General features: G+C 41.8%; 1 protein-coding gene across 3 annotated transcripts in view; it reads right to left on the bottom strand.

Moving 5' to 3' along the window:
- Nucleotides 1–23,212, bottom strand: part of NRDC (nardilysin convertase) — an 84,495-nt gene that overhangs the window by 34,870 nt on the left and 26,413 nt on the right. For all 3 annotated transcript variants that reach the window (XM_040978548.1, XM_040978547.1, XM_040978549.1), the window contains 3 exons: nt 14,596–14,669; nt 6,285–6,380; nt 5,223–5,345 (listed from right to left, as the gene is read on the bottom strand). In XM_040978548.1, the coding sequence (XP_040834482.1) occupies nt 5,223–5,345; nt 6,285–6,380; nt 14,596–14,669 (293 nt within the window). The remainder of the gene's footprint in view (nt 1–5,222; nt 5,346–6,284; nt 6,381–14,595; nt 14,670–23,212) is intronic.

Genomic DNA, 23,212 nt, shown 5'->3' with positions numbered 1-23,212 from the left:
TACAGAAAATGTTGCCCACAAAGTCATCTGGTCTTGCCCTTCCAAGGCAACTGCAGTTACAACTCAAATCTCAATAAATCTATAGCCACTAATATTTAAGTTGCTAATTTTTGGTAAATCATGTTACAAAATTCAAATGGTTCTTGACAGAAAAACAGCTCCTTATCTCCCACACATTCCAAATGTCACATGCTCTAGGAATACTTCTCCATACTAAACCATACTGCATCACCTCTTCCTCTCCTTGTCAACATTTCATCAGTACTTAACACTCCACTTGTTCTGCATTTATACTTGCTAAAGTCTCAACCCATAAATTTTCTTACGTTTCCTATATATGATTTCTTTATATTTCATAAAAACTTCCTTTGTATTTTCTAAAAAGCATGTACACAACCAAAGGAAACCTTTTAGGTCATTCCACTGAACAATAGCGGCCAATATTAGTTCCATCAGACACATGATTTCACTAATTCTCACCAAACACCCATATATAAAATACAAGAAGAAAAATTAACTTTTAATTGTTCCATACTTTTTATAGATATCGGACTTTTAAACCGTGTAATCAATGTTAAAGCTCCAAAAACCTTTCCCTTCCATTTTTTTTGAGATTTATTTATTTGCAAATCAGAGTCACAAAGAGAGAAAACACCTCTCACTATTCATTCACTCCCCAAATTGCCAACATAGCCTAGACTAAGCGGAGCAGAAGCCATGAATCAAGAGCTTCAGCCACATCTCTTACATGAGTGCTAGGGCTAAAGCATTCGTGTCATCCTCTCCTGTGCATAAAATTACCTGCAGAATTTTAATTGATTATAAACCAAAATATGTATCAAATATGAAATTCTCAACAAATGTAAAAGAAATCTATAAGTACATTTACAATTTGAACAAAAGCAGCCATCATAGTAAATCTATAAATTCTTGCTCAAGTCAACTTTAACGGACTAACTTTGCACATAAATGCAAAAAATGTTTAACATGTCAAGACAGCTTTGATCTCAACTTGGATAATTAAGACAGCAAAATTACATGAAAAAGATAATCACACTAAGGTGAGAGAATTAGCTTTCAAAAAAATGGCAAACTTACAAGGAACAGTTTAGCATCTGATTTTGAAAAATAGCTTAGTGTTCTTTTTATCATCTTGCAGACTGTGAAGGTCTAATGGGACCAGGATCCCAAGGCTTGGCCATTTTTGCTGGCTACAAGTGAGTTCTCTACAATCAAACAATATATAACTCTCCTTAAAACTAAGGTATATAATTATGCTCAAGATGACACTGAATTTCATTTGGGCCAGAGACAGGCATATGTATACAAGCCAAAGAATAATACAGTGACTCCCAGCAATAAACCTAACTAAACCAGATGAACCTGGGGAAAGGTAGCTAATACTCAAGCAAACAGTGCCATGATTCATGCCAATTTCCAAGGCAACCTTCCTGTGAGGACTGTTGGACAAAAATTCATGTAACATTACACCTCATCGAGAATTTAAATCAAAATAAAGGTGGCCTTTTGTTCTCTTAGGGGACAGTATTGTGTAGCTGGAAGGGCTATCACCTCTGATGCCAGCATCTCGTAAGGATGCCAATTCAAGCCCTGGCTACTCCACTTCTGATCTAGTTCTCTGTTGGTATACCTGGGGAAGCAACAGAGAATGGCCCAAATACTTGCCCCTTGCACTCATGCAGAAGACCTGGAGGAAGTTCTTGGCTTCAGCTATTGTGGCCATTTGAAAGTGAACTAGTGGGGACATGTCGAAATGGGGGTCACCAAAGGCATGTTTGACAATAAAAAGTGACTTCTGGGGGCTTCCATGAACTGGGTTACTGCACTCACAGACAGGCAAAGATAGACAGCTGAGACAGGATGATCAGAGTGAGAAAACCAAAGTACATGTATGGGTCAGGCAAGGCATCCGCCTGACATGGGAGACCTGGGTTGGACTAAGTAGCATTGCCCATACATGAAAGCTGGGGCTAAGGGTCATGCCTGGCTGGACTAGGTCACCGTATCTGTCCACAAGTATAAGGGCAGGAGTGGGCAACATTAGGCTGGAGGGCAGCAGCCACTAAATGCGAGAGAACTGCATGAAGGGGCAGATTCTGTAGCGGGCTTGCAGGATTCCCTCTGTGAGACTGCGGCACCTGCCAGTTTGCATGGAGAACTGCGGTTAGTGATAGCAAGACAGAGTGGACCACAAAATTCACACTCATGGGAGCTGATCCTGGGAGAAACCTTGGCTGCAGCACTTGCCGGTACATGCAAAAGCCAGGTCTGTGACCAGACCATACCAAACAGGGCTAGGGCACCAATTGGCACACATGAGATCCAAGGCTGGGAGTGGGACTAGTAGAACTTGGAAAACTCCCCTGCTAAGCCACAGCTCCCACTGGTGAGTGCAAGAGCAGGATCTGGGAGCAGGCAGAATTGGGCCAGGTTGCAGCACCCATCGGTATGTATAACAGTCAGGACAGAATGTGGACTGTGATCTGGGCTGGGCTAGGCTGCAACAGCCACTAGCAAGAGCTGAGACCAGGGGTCAGCATGCCAGGCTAGGCAGAAGCACCCACTGGCACATGTACGATCAAGGCCTAGGAATGAGCCTAATAGGAGAACTTGGGGAGTTCCCTGCTAGGCTATAGTACCCACTGGTTAGCGCAAGAGCTGAGGCTGGGGGTGGAACAGGCTAGGCAAGGCTGCTGCACCCACTGACACGCATGTGGGCTGAGTAAGGATGGGCCAGACTGGGCCAGGCCCTAGGACCCCTCAGAACTCACGAGAGCCACAATGAGTGTGGGACAGACTGGGCTAGACCACAGTACCCACTGGTTCACATGAGAGTGGGGTCTGGTGGTAGGCCACACCAGATTATAGTACCTGTCAACTTGCATAATACCTGGGACTGAGTATAGGGCTGGCAGAGAAACTCTAGGGACTCCCCTGCTAGGTTGCTGCTTCTACCAGTAAGCATACAAGCTGGATCTGGGGGCAGAATGGTCTGGACAGGGCTATAACAGCCATCATCTGACATGTGGGCTGGGCCTAGGGGCAGGTCAGGCTAAGCTAGGCTGCCTCAATCAATCCTTAGCACTCCTCAGAGCTGGAATGTGTGCAGGCCAGCCAACTTATGTCACAGCATCTGCTGGCAAGTACTGGGATTGGGTGCAAGTTAAGTCAGGCTGGACCACAGCATCCCCAGTCAAACACAAAATCCAGGGTTGGGAGCGGTACCGGTAAAGGAACTGTGGGCACTCTCCTGCTAGGTTGCAGACCCCCCTGCTGAGCATGTGCACCAGGGCTGGGGGAATGCTGGGCTAGTCAAGGAGGCAGCACCCATTGGCATACATGTGGGCCAGGTCTAGGAGAAGGTTGGGATGAGCAAAGCACACCCAATGGGTGCGCACGAGGGCCAGATGGGATGTTGGATGGGCCAGGCTAGGCTGTAGCACATGCCAGCACATGCTAAAACCGAAGCTGGGGCATGCCTGATGCAGGGTATTGGGGTCATCCCAATTAGGACATTGCACCTGCTGTGCAAGGATTGGGCCTGTGGTAGCCTCAGCTGGACTAGGCCATGGCACCTATCGGTTCATGTGAGAAATGGATCTGGGGGCAAAACTGACCAGAGCGGCATCTACGAGTATGTGGGTTGGCTAGTGTAGTTCAAAGACCAAACCTGACTCTGCACTGGCTAGTGCACACAACAGTTAAGTCTGAGGTCCCCCAAGGTGAGGTTCTTGGGGAACTCCCCAACTAGATCACTTGACTCATATCCTGACTACAGGGAAAATCACAAGATACGTGGTCTAATCTTGCAGTGCATGTATATTTGGACTGGGCCTCCTTAATTGCTGATACCTTTGCAGCAGGGAGCATGCCCAAATGCACATGGAGGACATGACAGCCAGCTCATCTAGGCCAGGAGAGGACGTGGAGTGCCTCATCGGGGAGGAAAGCAGAACAAGTTGCACAACTCTCTGGGTCAAGACTTGCAACATATTCCTAGGCCTGTAGATGCATGCACACTGAGGTGGACTTGTTCAGCTAATAGACCTGAGGAAGATTTCCTCAACTCTGGTGCAACTACTCCAACAACGTCTCAGAAATACCGAAACCACTCAAATAACACCCTCACAACATGCTTCCCCATATCAGAGTCTCTAAGTCATCATCAAGTGACCATCCCCCATCACTGAGGGTTTATGTAGTTTGACAGCAAGGAGCAGCTCTCTCCCCTTCCCCAACACCAGACACGGGGAAAAAAAAAACATTTGTCCCACCCACCTTCTTCCATACCTCAACCCCCCACCCTAATCAGAGGCTCAATGGGAATGCATCCCTTCAACTACGTAAATCATATTTTTAAAAAAAATTTTTTTTAATTTTAAAGAAATCAAAAGAGAACTAGCATTTTTACTAGAAAAAATTTCACAGGAGTTACTAATAATAAAATAATAGATATTCATCACTCTTTCACAGTAAAGGTATTTCTGCTATACTCATTATGACTGACTTCACTGATCTGTCCCAACTATAGTGCTATAATGTACAGATGAGTAGATAACCTGTCCTGTTAGAGCAAGTAGACAATACAGGTTAAATGAAAACCCACAGCTGAATATGGCTTTAAAAATTAATTCATGGAAGCAGGCATTGTCATGTAGCAGGTGAAGCCACAACCTGCAATGCCAGCATCCCACATGAGGCATGATTTAAGTTCAGCCTGCTCTGTTTTTCTTTCTAGCTCCCAACCAACATTCTGGGGAAAAACAGAAGACAACCTAAATGGCTGGCTCAGTCCTGGACATGGAGACATCTAGGGATTGATGGCCCAGTGGACTGAAGATAACTCTTTTCTCTGCCTCCTCTCCCCTCCCTTTTCCTGTAATTCTGGCTTTCAAATAAAAAAATAAATATTTTTAAAAACTACCTCATATTACTGCATTAGTATACTCACAAGCTTAGCCAATAGATACAATCTATTTTCAACGAGAAAAAAATAGTAAAAAACTGCTTGAAAATTGGATGATCTGCTTCCTTGAGTTTTGCCACTTGCTTTGTGAGAGCTCCAAATTCTAATTTCCTTTAATCTGTATTAGAATCAAGCACTAAAGTAATTATTAGTTCACAGTAACATTAAGCCAGGCACAGATCCTAAAAAAGCACTATATCACAGTAACTCTAAAGATTATAACAGATGATATTACCTTTGGATTGAACCACTAAAGTCATGTAATGAGCAGAGTAGAAACGTGTCCAGAATTCTCTCAGTCTGGCATGTGTATCAATATTATTCTTTTTTGGCTCATGCTTCAGAGTCTCAGCATTTCCTATGAACAGATGAAAAAAATTATAGAAATTACTAAATTTACTTTGCTTAAAGTTATCTGCAACATAGCATGTTCTGCTAGTACACATGAAAGCAAAATTCACAAGTGACTCAACAATACTGAACTAGTATGTAATAGTAGACAAAGTTACCAAAATTTTGAAGTATATTTTAATAAAGAATACTCTCTAGTTAGATATGCCTCAACAGACGATAGTATTTGCTTATGCATCCTAGCTTAATAAGTAATTAGCCTAGTACTTGAGTTTTCCCTGATAAAAGTAACACATCAAGCAAAGATGTCATGTATAATGTATACATAATATACAAAATATTCAAGGAGGAAAACCCCTTAAATGAAAAAAAATCTAGAGCTGTTCAACCCAAAATCTATACTATACAGAAGAAGCTATAACTAAATTCCATGAAAATAAAATACCATTATGAAAAAGAGATTAACAGTTAAATAGCTAATTAAACAAAATCAGGTGACAGTTAAAGACCGTTATATAAATCACTACTGAATCTTTGTTGATAAATGGAACTCTCAGATTGGGTTAAGACTTCATAATTAGTTGAACAAATTTCATTCTCACCATTTACCTATATGATTTAAGCAAAGATGATAAATTCTGTTTCTTTACATTTAAATGGAGATGACTGTAGTACCTATATCTTAATACTATCATAATGATCAAATGAAATAATTCTTACAGTGGTAGCACAGTAGCAAACATCATAAAAAATCAGGCAATATTCTTGTTGTATCTAATGTTAAAGAATCAAATATGAATATACTTAAAAACTATTTGAAAAGCTATCTAGTTATCCTATAAGGTAAAAGATATTTGGTGACCCTAGCTTTATAATTTTCAATCCATCATTAGTTTTTCTTATTATCAATCATTCTTACTAGAAAATTACACATTTAATATCTTACCCCAAAAAAATTTCCCCATAGGATGTCCTGGTCTAGCAAGGCTTCCAAACAACATTTCCTTTCTGTTTGCGTCAGAAGGTCTTGCAAGTTGATATTCTGTCATTTAAAAAACCAAAAAAACAAAAACAAACAAAACACGAAACAAAAACCACTTTTGACATGATGAAATTCATTACTTCGTTTCATTATTTAGAAATTCACTCTTAACTGAAAACAAAGAATTCACAAAAATTAACTTAATGTATCATGTATTCTAAGACTGAACTGTGAGGGCCAGATTCAGCAAGGCATTAAGATACCTGTCCCATGTCAATGATACACCTGGGATAGATTCCTAGTTCCTGATTCCAGCTTCCTACTAATGCAGATCCTAAAAAGCAGTAGTGATGATGGCCTAAGTTGTACCACCCATATGGAGGACTCGGAAAGCTCTCTTGGCTCTTGGTCTTGCTCTGGCCAAGCCCAGCCATTGCAGACATTTGAGGAATAAATCAACAGAAAAGAGTCTTGCTATCTATCAGTCTCTTCCTCTCATTTTTAAAACGAATGAATCAATAATGTTTTCTCCTCATTTTTCAAATACAACAAAATAGTTAATTATCATAAGGCTTCATCTCTGAAATGTCCAAAATTGTACTGAATAAAGTGTTAGTAATGCTACATTAAATTGTATGACATCTTAGAACAATCACTTAGGCAGCCAGCACTGTGGGTTAGTGGGTAAGCCAACACCTGTGACACTGGCATCCCATACAGGCATGAGTGCATGTCTCAGCTGCTCCACTTCTGACCCTGCTACTGCTAATACCCTGGGAAAGCAAATGAACACTGTCCAACTGTTTGGACCCCTGCCACCCATGTGGAAGGCACAAAAGAAACCTTAGGTTCCAGTGCTGGCCACTAGAGCCATTTGGAGAGAGAACTGACAAAGGATCTCTTCTCTCCCTGTTTCCATATCTCTGGCTTGAATAAAATAACTTTTTTTAAACCACTTGAAAGGAAAAGTATCTTGGGTAATGTTATAGATCAAATGCTTGTTCAACAACCCCTTCCCTTATTTCATACATTGAAACTTAATCCCCACTGTGATTGTATGTGACGATGGGCCTGCAGGAAGTGACCAGGTCACAGGGACAGAGTTCTCATGGAGATCAGTGCTCTTTTAACCAAGGGCCAAGAGAATTCCAGGAAGCAGGACCTCAAGAGACACTGGCCCTGCCAGGAACCTGATCTGGGACTCAGCCTCCAGAATCATGAGAAACAAAGTTCTGTTGTTTTAAGCTACTCTGTCAATGATTACTCTGTTATGGCAGCCCCAACAGATTCAGATCTCTAGGATCCCAGTTCTGTCTCTTTTAATTCCCCTGATTCTGGAGCTAATAATAACTAGCTGCTAAGATTCTACAAAGGATTAAATTAGGCACATTTTTTCAAAACAAAAAATATATATATATATTAAATATCTACTGTACATCAGGTACTATTGAACTGGTTACCAGTCAGCAATGTGAATAGTTAGGGGTAGGAACGTGAGCAGAAGGAGCCAAATCATCTGGCTGAATGACTCCTAGCATTTGAGGAAAATCAACCTCCATTTTAGGATTTTTGTGGCTCATAAGCTAGGGTGCAAACAAATGTCTTACAGTTCAAATTTCATAAAGTTATCACACTTCCATTTTTTTGCTTACAATTTTATTTTCATGTTCCTTATTTCTATAAAACTTTTTTCTAAAGCTTTATATTAAAATCTTCATGTTAAAATAAAACAATTTTAAAGATTTATTTATTTGAAAAGTCAGAGCTACACAGAGAGAGGTCTTGCATCTCAGGTTTACTCCCCAGATGGCTGCAACAGCCGAGGCTGGGCCAGGCCAAAGCCAGGAATCAGGAGTTTCATCTAGGTTTCTTAAGTTGGTGACAGGGATTCAAGAACCTGGGTCATCTTTTACTACTATTTCCAGACTATTAGTGGGAAGCTGAATCATAAGTAAAGCAGCTGGGGCTCTCAAAGTGATACCTATGTGGGATGTTGGCATGCAGATGGTCAGTCGCTTTATTAGCTACTCTGCAATGCCAACACACCCTCTGAAGTATCAAATTAAATTTTAAAATACATTGATTTATTTCAAATGACATAAACTCAAAATATTTGGTGTACATAAGGAGGAAAAGTAGAAGCAGGCAGTTAGTCTAGCAGTTCAAAACCACAACCCATATTGGAAAAGTGGATTTGTTTCCTGGCTATGCTTCTGACTCTACTTCCTGCTATTACAGACCTTGAAAGGAAGTAGTTACAGCTCGTTCTGCCACCACATGGAAGATTTGGAGAATGATCTAGGCTCCACCATAGCACTTTGGGGACTGAACTAGCAGCCAGGAGCTCTCTTTGTCCCTCTCTGCCTCTCAAATGAATGAATAAATAAATAAATAAATATATATATATATATATATATATATATATATATAATATATATATATATATAATCTAACTTAATTGTTTAATTTCAGGGGACAAGAATCAGGGAGAGAACACTCCTGGGGGTAACTTCAGATGAGACTTGAACAAAAACAGGAAAGAGAATATGGTACCTCTGAAAAACAGGTCCATGTGTTTGAATAAAATTTCAGATTCACAGACAAGACAAAAAAATCAGGCTGAAGAGATCGTTAAGAAACAATTTCTCAAAGGGCCTAGTAAGACCCTTGGTAAGAAGTATCAAGTGTAAGTATAAATCTTGGTATCATATATCATATATTACTGACAACTGACACCAGGACACATAACTGGTTCTGGGACTTTGGCCTACTTACTTCATTCCTCTAAGCCTCAATTTCACCCTATATCAACTAAGAATAACGGATTTACTAATAATCACAATGAAGGCAATTAGCATAGCATGAAAGATACCCATGAAAATAAATTTTCAATAACCATTAGCAACTATTATTTATAATAATGGTATCATATTTCAGAAATTTAATCAGAGTAGTACTATTATCACATTTAACAAATTAATTCCAGGGGCCAGCATTATGCTACAGCAGGTAAAGCCATCACCTGCAACTCCAGCATCCCACATGGCATGGTTTCAGTTGTAGTTACTCCACTTGCAATCCAGCTTCTTGCTCATGGCCTGGGAAAGCAACAGAGGATGTCCCAAGTCCTGGGTCCCTTACCACATGGGAGACCTGAAGGAGGATCCTGGCTCCTAGCTTCTACCTGGCCAAGCCCTGGCCATGTGGGGAATGAAAAAGTAGATTAAAGATACTCTCTCTCTCTGTTTTTTCTCTCTATAACTCTTTCAAGCTTTACTTTTTTAAAAAGTAATTCTGGTTACAAATGCACAGAATAAACAGAACCAAAAATGTAACCAGGACAAAAACAGATAGTGATCATTACTGCCATGTTTGGTAAAATAGAAAACTGAGGCTGACACGATGGTACAATAGGCTAATTCTCCACAATGTGGTGCCAGCATCCCATAGAGGTTCAAGTTTACGTCCCTGCTGACTCAAATCCTTGAGCGCTGCACCCACATGGAAGACCTGGAAGAAGCTCCTGGCTCCAGGTTTTAGATTGGCTCAGTTCCAGCTGTTGCAGCCGTTTGGAGAGTGAACCAGCAAATTCAAAGATCTCTCTCCTTGTCTTTCTTTCTCTCTGTAAATATGCCTCTCAAATTAAAAAAAGTTAAACATAGAAAACAAAACTACAAATGTCACATTAAAAACAGAAGCAAAAGACACATTTAAAAATATACTGGAGTTATAAGCAATGAAATCCAATTAAGATAATTTCAAAAGAAAACTCATAGCTTCAGAATAAAATTTTTAAGTTTCTTTAAAAACTGAAGAAATGGCTGTAGGTTGTGGTATGTTCATTATGAACATAAGTGTGATTATGTTAAGGGTCTCAGAACAGACTACCTTTGGATATCTCGGTCACCAAAGTGTAGTCACAAGGATTCTTATAAATGGGAGGCCAGAGAAATACCATCAGAAAAAATATGTAAAATAGAAACAGGGGTTAGAGTAGACAAAATTTTAGAATTCTGGCTATTAAAGTGGAGAAGGGATTTGGAGGTCAGGAATGCAGATGGCATCAAGAAGACAGAAAAAGCAGGAAACTGGTTCTTCAGAGGCACAAAGAGGAATTAAACCCAGAGTTCTCAGCTCCAAAACCATTTTTTAAAAAAGTTTTTTACTTTGAAGTACTAAGTATCTGGCCATTTAGTGGCAACAAGTTAACTAATAACATAGACATGTCAAAGTATCCACAAAAAAATAATTTAAGATCTCTTAAAAATGGATAAAAACATAGCATAAATACCTGAAAAGAGTCCATACTCTGTCACTTTATTAGATTTTAAAATTTTTTGGGGGGGCCTGGCACGGTGGCGCAAGTGGTTAAAGGTCCTCGCCTTGCAAGCCCGGGATCCCACATGGGCGCTGGTTCTAATCCCGGCAGCTCCGCTTCCCTTCCAGCTCCCTGCCTGTGGCCTGGGAAAGCAGTCGAGGACAGCCCAAAGCTTTGGGAACCTGCACCCGCATGGGAGACCCAGAAGAGGCTCCTGGCTTCGGATCAGCATAGTATCGGCCCGTTGCGCTCACTTGGGGAGTGAATCATCGGATGGAAGATCTTCCTCTCTGTCTCTCCTCTCTGTATATCCGCCTTTCCAATGAAAAAATAATAAAAATAAATCTTTAAAAAAAAAAAAATTTGGGGGGGGGGAGATTAGGAGGTGAAGCATTCTGGAAGAGTGACTAAAACAATGCTGGCAGCCCATGTGGGCACCCAGTTCATGTCCTGGCTGCTCCACTTCTGACCCAGCTCCCTGCTAATGGCCTGAGAAAAACAGCAAAAGAACCACGTGCTTGAGCCCTGCCACCTACACAGATGATTCAGATGAAGCCTGGGCCAGCCCTGGTCACTGCAGCCATCTAGGGAGTGAATCAATGAATGGAAGAGCTCTCCCTCTTTCAAACAAATCAATCTGTTACTAAAAAATTGTTGGCCATACCCATCATCTCAGTCACCAACATGCATTAGTGAGATAAATGTTTATATGATAGTATCAACAACCATTAAAATAGTAAACTACTAAGAATAAATTTGGGGGCCAGCACTGTGATACAGTGAGTAAAGTCACTGCCTTCAACACCAGCATCTCACAAGAACACTGGTTCGAGTTCAGCTGCTCCACTTGATATTCAACCCCCCTGTTAATGTACCTAAAAAAGCACTGGAGGACAGCTCAAGTGTCCCTGCACCCACAGGGGATATCTGTACAAAACCCTTGGCTCCTGGCTTCAAACCAGCCCAGCTCTAACCATTGTAGTCATTGGGAAGGTTTTTCTGTGCCTTTCCCTCTAATTCTCTGTAATTCTCTGCCTTTCAAATAAATACATCTTTAAAAAAAATTTTCCCCACAATCACAATTTAGCAGTACAATGACCCTATTCTTACCTTTTACCTTTTATATTTTCATTTATATGAAAGGCAAGGAGAATGACAGAGACAAACACCCATGCTAATTCACCCTATAAATGAATGGGCTGAAGGGGTCATCACTGCAACCTCCCAGAACGTGCATTCATGGAGGTGATGTCTCAAGTAGTTGAGTTTCACAACCCAATAATTGTGAGAGACATGAGTTGAGTTTCAGCTTTGGCTGAGTGTCAGCTTTGGCTGGATCCAACATTGGTCACTGCAGGCAACTGGGAAACTTAGCAAGAGTTCTATCACAGGCAACTGGGGAGTGAACAAGAGTTCTATCCGTGTGTGTGCACACCTCAGCAAACAGAAAAAAGCCTGCTTCTAATTTTTTAAATATTTACTTCATTAGCACAGCGATAAAAAGAGAGAGAGAATGCCTGCACCAGCTGGTTCACTCCCCAAACGGCCCCAACAACTAGGTATGGTCAGGTTGAAGCCAAGAGTCAGAAATTCCAACTGGGTATCCCACATGGGTGGCAGGAGCACAAGTATATCGGCCATCATCAGCTGCCTTTCTTGGGACACTGGCAGAGAGCTGGATCAAAAGCAGGGTAGCCAGAACTCGAACTGGCACTCTAAACAACATCCCTTGATGCTGGTATTGCCAGCAGCATTTTATGTACTGCACCACAACACTGGTTAGACACAGATTTCAACCTATGATTTAACTGTGTGATAAAAACCCAAGCTAGAAAGCACTTATGACCAATAATAGTTACTAGGTATCCAAGTACAGCATAGGCTTTCAGAGCTTTGGTTAGTTTGGTTTTCATTTGTCTGTCAAAGATTGACCTGGGTTTCAGCTAAAACCGATATTGTGGTAAGCAAATAGCAAAAATGAAGTAAATCCTTGATTTCAAGCAGCTACTGGAGTTAAGAAAATTGTAACTATCCCATCCTCTTTTATTAATACTGAGGGCCACAGATAGCAACATTTCTCAAAGAAAGATAACTCTTTCTAGGCAACTGTAATTAACCTGGTGTATAGAATACATGAAGTCATTAGGACTAAATATTGAAACAAGACAAAAAATGCTACACAAGGAACAGAGACCTTGTCTTTTTAGTTGCTATAGTCAAGTCTCACCCATATTTGATGTGTCTCCCCCCACCCAAGTATACAATATTGGATGTTTCTAATGTAAAAATAAGGCAAGCAGGGTTAACAGACAATGGTACTATTTGTACACTACGCAGTTAAGGAATATTTATAACATAGAGCCATAATGAAGCCTGATCCTATGTAGACACAGTTTTCCTCAGAGTCTTCACTTTTGTTTAAAATGGTCAAGATCCCAACACAATGGTTCAACTGCCTAATCCTTCCCCTTCAAGTACCAGGATCCCATATGAGCGCCAGTTTGTATCCCAGCTGTTCCATTTCCAGACAGCATCCTGCTTAGGCCCTGGGAAAACAGCAGATAATGGCCCAAAACCTTGGGATCCTGCATCTGCATGGGAGACACAGTAGAGGACCCTGGCTCTTAGCTTCAGGTTGGCTCAGCTCTGGCTGTTGTGGTCATTTGGGGAGTGAACCAGTGCATGCAAGACCTGATATCTCCCCTTCAATCTGTAAATCTGAGCTGCCTTTCCAATAAAAATTTTAAAAATCTGGGGCCCAGCAGTGTGGCCTAGCGGCTAAAGTCCTCGCCTTGAACACGCCGGGATCCCATATGGGCGCCAGTTTTCATCCTGGCAGCTCCACTTCCCATGCAGCTCCCTGCTTGTGGCCTGGGAAAGCAGTCGAGGACAGCCCAAAGCTTTGGGACCCTGCACCCGTGTGGGATACCCGGAAGAGGTTCCTGGATCCTGGCTTCGGATCAGCATAGCATCAGCTGTTGTGTTCACTTGGGGAGTGAATCATCGGATGGAAGATCTTCCTCTCTGTCTCTCCTCCTCTCTGTATATCTGACTTTCCAATAAATAAATAAATCTTTAAAAATAATTTTTTAATCTGTAAATAAATAAATAAATAATAAAGCTTCACAGCTGTGATAGACCAAGTATTTGGTTCCTGCCACCCATGTGGAAAATCTGGATTGCATTCTAGCTGCTGGCTCTATTCTTAGTTCAGTGTCAGCCACTGCAAACATTTAAAGAGTGAATCCATGGATGGGAGCTTTCTGTCTCTCAAGCAAATAAATAAAGCAAATGTCCCTTTCATGAAAAAAGAAAAAAGAGTTTTTAAAATCTTAACACTAAGAATTAGGCTTCTGGGCCCTGCACGGTGGCGCAGGTGGTTAAGGTCCTAGCCTTGTACACCCGGGATCCCATATGGGCGCTGGTTCTATCCCGGCAGCCCCGCTTCCCTTCCAGCTCCCTGCCTGTGGCCTGGGAAGGCAGTCGAGGACGGCCCAAAGCTTTGGGACCCTGCACCCACGTGGGAGACCCAGAAGAGGCTCCTGGCTTCGGATCGGCATAGCATCGGCCATTGCGCTCACTTGGAGAGCGAATCATCGGATGGAAGATCTTCCTCTCTATCTCTCCTCTCTGTATATCCGCCTTTCCAATAAAAAATAATAAAAATAAATCTTATAAAAAAAATTAGGCTTCTATCCTACAATAGATAGTTACTATTTTGAAATTTCAAAAACATCGAAGGATGAATAAACAAAAACCCTTCATTCTTTAGATTTATTTGAAACCTATGCTGAATTAGATATTTAATAACTTTAGGAATAAACATAACATTTACTTCAATTTTACCCTTTAAGATTCAAAGATAAAATAGCCTAATGATAATGAATGATAAATGTGTAGGATAACTATTTCAATGATGAAAAAAAACTATAGTAAGACATAAAGTACATCTTTTACCACTATCAACAGCTTCAACTTCACGGTCAATTGCATCTCTGATCATTAGTGGATGGATGAAGAACTGGGCCCATCTGGAAAAAAAAGCAAACACATACACACAAAAAAAACCTGGCATGTCTGTATTTAGTTTCATCATTTAATACCTCTTTATTTAATTAAGACAATATTAAGTTGGACATTTTATTCACAACTATGCATTACTGAAACCTAAGTAGTCCACATTTTTATATTTTAAAATGGTCTCTCAGCTTTTTCACTGTGAATTATGACATCCATATAGACAACTATATAAAATATGAATGTATAAACTAAGGCAAAACTGCAAGATATACACCTGAGTGATCCACCTGGCTGAGTAAACAAATCATAATCATTCAGGAAACACCTGGCATCTACTCTTCCCTCAAAGCTATTGAATTTAAACACTTCCATAGTTCCAAAACTCATTTACCTTTCCCAAACCTGTCTTGATAATCACCCCTCCCTTCTTCCCATTTATTAAGGATCATAAGAAATTTGATGTTTATTCACCTATGAAATTTTAATATCAGATATATTTCACATGCTTGCATAATGTTACATGTACTTGTACTTTTATATATAAAAAGTCTTACTTAGTGTAGGGGTATGAAGTAAATTAGGAAAATCTTAATAGCTATTGGTATTTAACTTAAGCTTATAATTGTATTTGTTTCATTTCAGAGGCAGAAAGAAAGGCAATTACAGACACACACAGGAGAGGGAGAGGCAGGGAAGAGATCCATCTTCAACTCCCCAAATGCCCACAGCACCCAAGGCCAGGCAGAGACAACAGTAGGAGCCAGAGGTTCCCACATAAATGGAGGGACTCAGATTACCTAAGTCACCACCTGCTGCCTCCCAAGAGCTACACTAGCAAAAGGCAGAATTCAAACACCAGCAATCCATAGGAAATAGGCATCTTAACCCCATCATTGCGCTTTAATGTAGCTTACTTACTTAAAACCGTGAGGTAACAAATTGCATATGCAAATTACCATTCACACAAATAAACATAATCTTTAACAACTATGTAAAATTGTTTTTAACCAAACAAAATTAAAACAATCAAAAATGTATTTCCTTAAATGTTTAATAAATTTCTAACTTTCATTTATTAGGAGAAGATACTTTGAAACTTAGATATCCATTAGAATACTGTCAACAGGTTCTTTTTCCTTTGGTAGTTGGTATAATTAATTATGGTTTAAATTATTTCTGCTGAATTAAATAATAGAGCAGAAAACTTTTTCACATTTTTTTCTTTATTTTTGACATTCTTTACATAGTTAATTAGGGCACAAAGGTTCAAGGGCTGCAGCAAAGTGGGCAAGACAACCAATTCCACACTGTTTCTCTCATGTATCTGGGGCAAAGGAGAAGATAAAAGGAGAAGCCCCACCCAGTCTCCCATCCATCCCAGGTCCCAGGCAGGGCATGCTACAAGGGTCTTCTCAAGTGATTTTGATAGTTCAACAGTTATGAATTGCTGCCAATCCCACCACTCCAAGCACAATGAGGTTGCTGCAGCATCCACTGATTGACATAGTCCATCTTAAAGTCTCCATTTCCCCAGTTTCTCACTGCCAACATACGGCTGAGGTAGTTGGCTGACTTGTTCTGTCCTCTGTCTTTTCATGGTTAGGGTTCTGAGTCTGGCAGTTCGATTGGGGAGATTCCCAAAGAAACTTTGTCTGAGGTGTTCCCAGACCAGGTTCTTGTACGTGCTAGCAAGTACAGAGCCTGGTGCAGTCCATCACCTCAATCAGCTGGTGGTTGCCAACTGCTGGGTCGGTTCTATTTCTAGCCCTGTCTTCTACTGGAACCAATGGGTGCTGCAGTCCAGCCTGATCCTGCCCACTTCATACTTGGCCCTCACGCAAACCAGTGGGAGCTGCAGCCTAGAGGGAGCAACCCACAATAACCCCCAACAGGCCTGCCCCCTCTCCTGGTTTGCCAGTTATGTGCAGCAGACTTGTTCAGTCTGTCCCACATCCCATTCAGCTCTCATACATGTCAATGGGCATGGAAGCCTAGTTCAACCCAACCAGCTCCACTATCCAGCCGACACATACTGGCAGGTGCCTTTCTGTCTAGCCACCCCTGTCCCTGTCCTGGTTTTCATGCTCTCCAGTGGGAAGGGTAACACAAGAGGGAGTTGCCCACTATCTCCCTACTACACCACTTCCACTCGCGGATCATGCACTCTCCAGGTGGTTCTGCAGTGTAACTTGACAGAGTAAGCCCCCAGTGCCAGCCTTTGCCAACTGATGCTGCCGCAAAGCCCAACCAACACTCACCCACTCTAATTTTGGTTTGCACCAATAGGAACAATCAGCCCAGTCTGGCTATTCCCTGATCAAGTCCACCTGAGGCCCACTGGTGTTGTAGCCCTGCCTAGTCTGGTCTGCCCCATCCCAGCTCATGCTCTCCAGTGGGAGTAGCTGCGCAGCAGGGGAGCACCCCCTGCCAACTTTGCCCTCTCGTTTCCTGGTTCTCACGTGTGCTGAATGGAAGCTGTAGTCACATCTGGTACAGATCACCTAACCTTGGCATTCCATATTGCGCACTGGTTTTTGTCGCGACCAAACCTGGCTTGACCCACACTGTTCTGGTGCTCGGATTCGCCAGTGGGTGATGTGAACTGATTCAGCCTGGTCTGTCCCTGACCCATGCCAAATGTATGCCAGTGGGAAACCTCCCATGGCCTGTTCTGGGCTGTTTCCTAACAAGCTTCTTGCACTTACCTGCAGGTTCTGTGTCCTGCCAGAGGAGTTGCCCGGCTCCTCCATCAAAACACCTTTCCCAATGCCAGATTTCACGCATACCAGGGGGCCATGAACCAGCCCTACTCAGTCCACCTCCTGTCCTAGCAGGAATAGTGACTTTTCCTGACGGGCCTTCAACCCAATCTGGTTCTTACTCTTGGATGTTTCAACCCAGCCACAGTTCGTCCATATCCACATACAGCTCACTCATGGCTCAGTAGGGGGCTGAGACATAGCCTAGTCCGTCCCACATCTACCCTGGGCCTCCAGAACACCAGACAGTGTTGGGGTCTGGCCCGGCTTGGGGCGTCCAGTCCCAGTCCACACTTGTGCCAAGAGAGACTACAGCCATATCCAGATCAGAACACAGCCCCCATTCCAGCCCCCACGTTCTTCAGTGGGAACCTCAACCCAGCCAGGGCGTCCCCTTAGCTCCCCAACCGGGCCTGTTCCCATCCATAGATCACGCGTATGCCAGTGGTTCCTCTGACTCAGCTAACACAGCCCCGCAACTGTTCTGGCCCCTGCCCTAGATGCTGTGGCTTAGTGCCCCTGGCTCACACAGACCAGCAGGTACATGAGCCTAGCTCAGCATGACCTGTGCTCCATCCTGGTTTCTAATTTTGCTTGTGGGCTGAGGTTTGCTCAGTCCTGCCAGGGCCACCCCATTCTATTACCAACCCACACATTTGCCAGCCATTGGAGCTACTTTACCCAGCTTGTCCGACCCCCAGGTCTGGACCATGTGTTCACCAGCAAGAGCTATGACCCGCCAGGGGGTTTCCCAAGTTCCTCCACTTGACTCACTCCCAGACCCAGTTCTCATGCATGCCATTGGGTTTTAGGCCAGTGTCAGGCATAGTCTGGCCTTCCATTTGGCTATATATGAGCTGGAGAACATTGCAGCCGGCCCCCCTCACCACATAAACACCCTATATAGGATGCACTTTCAGGTGCTGCTGCCTTGACCAGTCCAGACTGTTATCGGTTCCTTGGTTACACCCAGCTTAATCCATCACCAGCCCAACTTATGAAAGTTAACCAGTGGGGCTAATATTTCCACAGGGTTTGGCACACACATACCCCACAGAATCTCCCCCCGGATATGGTTCTCTTGTGTGTTAGTTAATGTCATGGCCTTGCCTAATGTGACCCGTCTCCTGATCCATCATCACTTCAGGTAAAAGGATATGGTCATGCAAGACAAGCCCTGAGCCTTAGCTTTTGCATGGATTGGTGTTTGGTGTTCAGGTTTGTTCAGTGATTAGAAGTTCTAAACAGGACTGATAGGAGGTTAGTATATCAGACTTTTCCAGAAAGATCATGTGGTGCATTCTCCTCCGACCTACCAGGTCTCATTACCCCCACTTACCTTCAAAGGAAAAATTATTCTGTCATTGAGAGTCTTTAGGATTGATTGACATCCCAGAAGTACAGTGGGCTTAACATGGAGCTACCTAAGCAGCAATTCAAAACCACAGAACCTCAGACCTCAAGTTCGCCCCCTCCCCATCCACAGCGCAATGATGGCAGTGGGTGGTGCCAGGGCCCAACCAGCTCTCCAGACTTCCCCCTACAGTGAAGGGAGCAGCCTAACAAAAAACTTTTATAGAATTCTAAACAACACTAAAGTCACATGCAAAATACTGAGGATTAATCAAACAGCCTTCACAAAGCAGTCAGTGAAGCAGCTAATAGACATATGTAGATTACTCCTTGTAATGACTCCAAAATCACATGAACATTTGAAAAGTTCACCAGTGTCCACCAATACATCCTACCTCTTTTTTTTTTAAGATGTATTTATTCAAAAGACAGAGTTACAAAGAGGAAGAGACAGAAAGAAAGAGATCTTCCATCTCCTGTTCACTCCTCAAATGGCACAACAGCCAGGCCTAAGCAAGGCTGGAGCCAGCAGCCAAGAGCTCTATCTGGTTTTCCCACATGGGCGCAGAGGACCAATTACTTGAGCCATTTTCTACTGCTTTCCAAGACATGTCAGCAGGGAGCCAGACAGGAAGTGGAGCAGTCAGAGATGGAACTACTGTCCATATGGTATGCCTGTACTGCAGGCAGCAGTTTAACTCTGATCATAATGCCAGTCTCTACTATAGCTTTATAGCACTGATCTTGCATAGGCAACTTTCAAGAAATCAATCTCACTGTAAATGTTGCTAAAGTGACACTCAGGATAATTAAACACAAAGAGATTAAATAATATTTAACGTTATACTTGGTTATATGCAACGTGTATATCTATATTATCAAGTAATTGTGCACACAAATCTAATAAAATCAATTATAATAATTCAAAATGGAAGTTGTTTATTATTTGGCTGCTACAGTATTATTTCCATCTTATACTTGTTTAGACTTGCTTTTTCACTATCTTCACAGTGTCTTAAGGACCACAAAGTTCTAATCCTTTATGTCCTATGCTTTGTATTCAGGTTAATGTAAAACTTATCTGGAACTTACACATAAAAAAAACTTCCAGATCCACCTGGAACTGACATTTGCATACTCTTTGAGGTGAGGAATCCATTTTTTTTCTCCACTTAAGGAATCCCAATTCTATTGGCATCATAAAAAATCTTCTCATCACTTCTCTGAGGACAACCTCAATCGTGTAAACATGTGTTGGGATATTTCCAGGCCATCTATTTCTCTCCACTGATCTCTTTGCTAAAACCTGTGCTACCTTGACAACATCCCAACTATAAAACAAATCTTAATATCTACTTTATAAATCAAGTCCTGCTACCTTGCTATTTTTCCAGTCAAAAATACCTTGGCTTCTCAGCCTGTGATATTTGCCTAAGTTTTAGACTCACCTTTAGGTTTAGATAATTTTCCTCTTTTTTTAGATATCAACTCCTTACTAAATTCTCATTTTAATTTCTCTACTTTTTAAAAAATTTCTGTTCAAAAATCTATTTTCTCAAGATTGACACATGGAAAAGTAATGATTACTTAGTTTTAGATTTATGGGCACATTATATTAGGACATGTCAAACATAACTGAGAATTAAGTCTCAGTTCAGAATTTGTAACATTTGAATACACCTATCAGGGGGACCTCTTTCCTAATGAAATTTCTCTAGATGAAGTTATCCAAGCTTTTCTTCATAGGATTTAGAAATCGATAACGTATATTATCAGCATCTCCTTATTTCAAGATTTTCCTGAGACATGTAACCATCTGCAGCTGCTTTCATCCAAACAGAGAGGGCGGTTTATAAATGTTAAACGCTGTCTAATTTTCAAGTCTTTACTCATGGATTAACAGTCTTACTTTGTCCATTATTCCTAAAACAAATACAGGAGTCTGATCCTATACTGATAGCAGCAAAGCTCAGTTCCTTCTGAGAGACTGATAGATTAAATTGGAAAAACTCAAAGACAATGCTTCATGAAACTGTAAATTTCATAAGATGGGCTATAACTGTGTATAGATTCTTGTTTTAAGGTTAACAGAGGAGTTGGTACAGTTGCCTATCCAGCTAATTCTCCACCAGCCGTGTCAGCATCCCAAATGGGTGCAGGTTCATGTCCCTGCTTATGACCTGGTTTAGGCAGCAGAGGATGGCAGAAGTCTTTGGGACCTTATACCAACGTGTGAGCCCTAGAAGTAGCTGTTGGGTCCTGGCTTCAGATTAGCCATGTGGCAGTAAACCAGCAGATGAAGATCTCACTCTCTTTCTAGCAGATGAAAGATCTTTGCGTGTATGTGTACAGGAGTGCATCTTCTCCCTGTAAATCTACATTTCCAATAAAATATATAAAAACTCATTTTATTTTAATGCGAAGGCAGATTTACAGAGAGAAAGAGAGACAATGATCTTTCAACTAATGGTTCACTCCCCAAGTGTCCACAATGGCAAGAGATGAGTTGATCCAAAGCCAGGAGTCGAGAGCTTCTTCTGGGTCTCCCACATGGGTTCAGGGTCCCAAGGCTTTGGCTATCCTCAACTGCTTTCCCAGGCCACAAGCAGAGAGCTGGATGGGAGGTGAAGCAGCCAGGACACGAACCAATGCCAATATGGGATGCTGCCATTTGAAGATAGAGGATTAGCCAGTTGAGCCAGTCCCAAACAAACAAATCTTTTTTTTTTTTTTTAAAGATTTATTTTTATTATTTTTTCATTGGAAAGGCGGATATACAGAGAGGAGAGACAGAGAGGAAGATCTTCCGTCCGATGATTCACTCCCCAAGTGAGCGCAACGGGCCGATGCTATGCCGATCCGAAGCCAGGAGCCTCTTCCGGGTCTCCCACGCGGGTGCAGGTTCCCAAAGCTTTGGGCTGTCCTCGACTGCTTTCCCAGGCCACAAGCAGGGAGCTGGAAGGGAAGCGGGGCTGCCGGGATTAGAACCGGCGCCCATATGGGATCCCGGGCGTGCAAGGCGAGGACCTTTAACCACTTGCGCCACCGCGCCGGGCCCAACAAATCTTTTTTTAAAAAAGTTAACAAGAAGTTTTGGGTTTCTTCATGTATTCAGTTATATCATCTCTACAGCAGTGTTGTACCTTGTCCTTTTTGTCTACTTCTATCCTAAAAGAATGAGAGAGGCAACTGTAGCCTATGCTTCTTTTTGCTGATCTTAAATGGGAAGGTTTTCACCATTAAATGTTCTATTTAAATAACCAGTTATCAGATTCAGAAAGCTTATATTCTCTGTGCGAAGGACACCTTCATAAACAGATACTTATCTGTGTATCTGAATGGAGAAATGTCCCTACTCTGCACATTAAGTTGATCATGTCTTTTCATTGTTAAGTTGTGAAAGTATTATTTATTTTGGATCTTATCACATATTTGACCTGCAGTTCTTTCAACTGACTTCAGGGTCAGAATGTGTATGCCCAGCAGCTCAAATTTTTCACCAGTGTACATGTCCCTGAATGATCTCAGAAGCCAAATCTGTGGATACTGAAGTTTTAGTAAGTAGATAAACTTGCAAACACACAATCTGTGAAAATGAGAATCAACTGCACAAAATTAAGCCACCTACAGAAATACTTTCTTATTTTTGTCTAGTTTCTGTGGCTAAAATCTGTACAACAATGCAATAGGAGTGTGAGCACTGACATCTCTGTCTTTTTCCTTACAGAAAAAAGTTCTCCAGGTTTCCTAACCAGGATTTATTCATATATTATTTGCTTATTTTTGTCCTGTGGAGTTGTGTTTCCCATTTCTTTTTTAATTGGACATGATCGGGTACAAAGTTGCAAGAACTTAACTTGTTTTTTGCTTATGACTTTTTCTCATGAACCAAGACTTCTTTAAATTTTGTGAAATTTGCGAACTGAGAACTTCAAAACAGGAACATGCATTCCTTTTCAGAGCTGTAGCCTTAATGTCTCCCCTCAAAACAGTCCTAATTTCCTCTAAGAATATATGAGCTTATGATTTAGGGCATCATTTGCATTGTCTGCAATGCAACGGAATCATTTTTAATTCTCCCAGCAGAAAAGCTGTTAATGTGGGAGTTCAGGAAAACGTGTTTATTCCATTGCAAATAATGGTAAATGCTTTCAAGCCATGGAAATTTGACTAAGCTTTCTCCAGGTGAAATTAATTTATTAAGGACAAGACAAGTTATTTAAGAAAATTCAACATTTGGGACACAGCCCGATAGCCTAGTAGCTAAAGTCCTCACCTTTAACGTGCCGGGATCCCATATGCATGCTGGTTCTAATCCTAGCTGCCCCACTTCACATCCAGCTACCTGCTTGTGGCCTGGGAAAGCAGTCGAGGATGGCCTTAAGCCTTGGGACTCCGCACCCACATGGGAGACCCAGAAGAAGCTCCTGGTTCCTGGCTTT

The sequence above is a fragment of the Ochotona curzoniae genome, unplaced genomic scaffold, assembly GCF_017591425.1.
Source record: "Ochotona curzoniae isolate NIBS_2020 unplaced genomic scaffold, NIBS_Ocur_1.0 contig_291, whole genome shotgun sequence".
Classification (NCBI taxonomy): domain Eukaryota; kingdom Metazoa; phylum Chordata; class Mammalia; order Lagomorpha; family Ochotonidae; genus Ochotona; species Ochotona curzoniae.
This window is presented reverse-complemented; position numbering and strand designations above follow the sequence as displayed.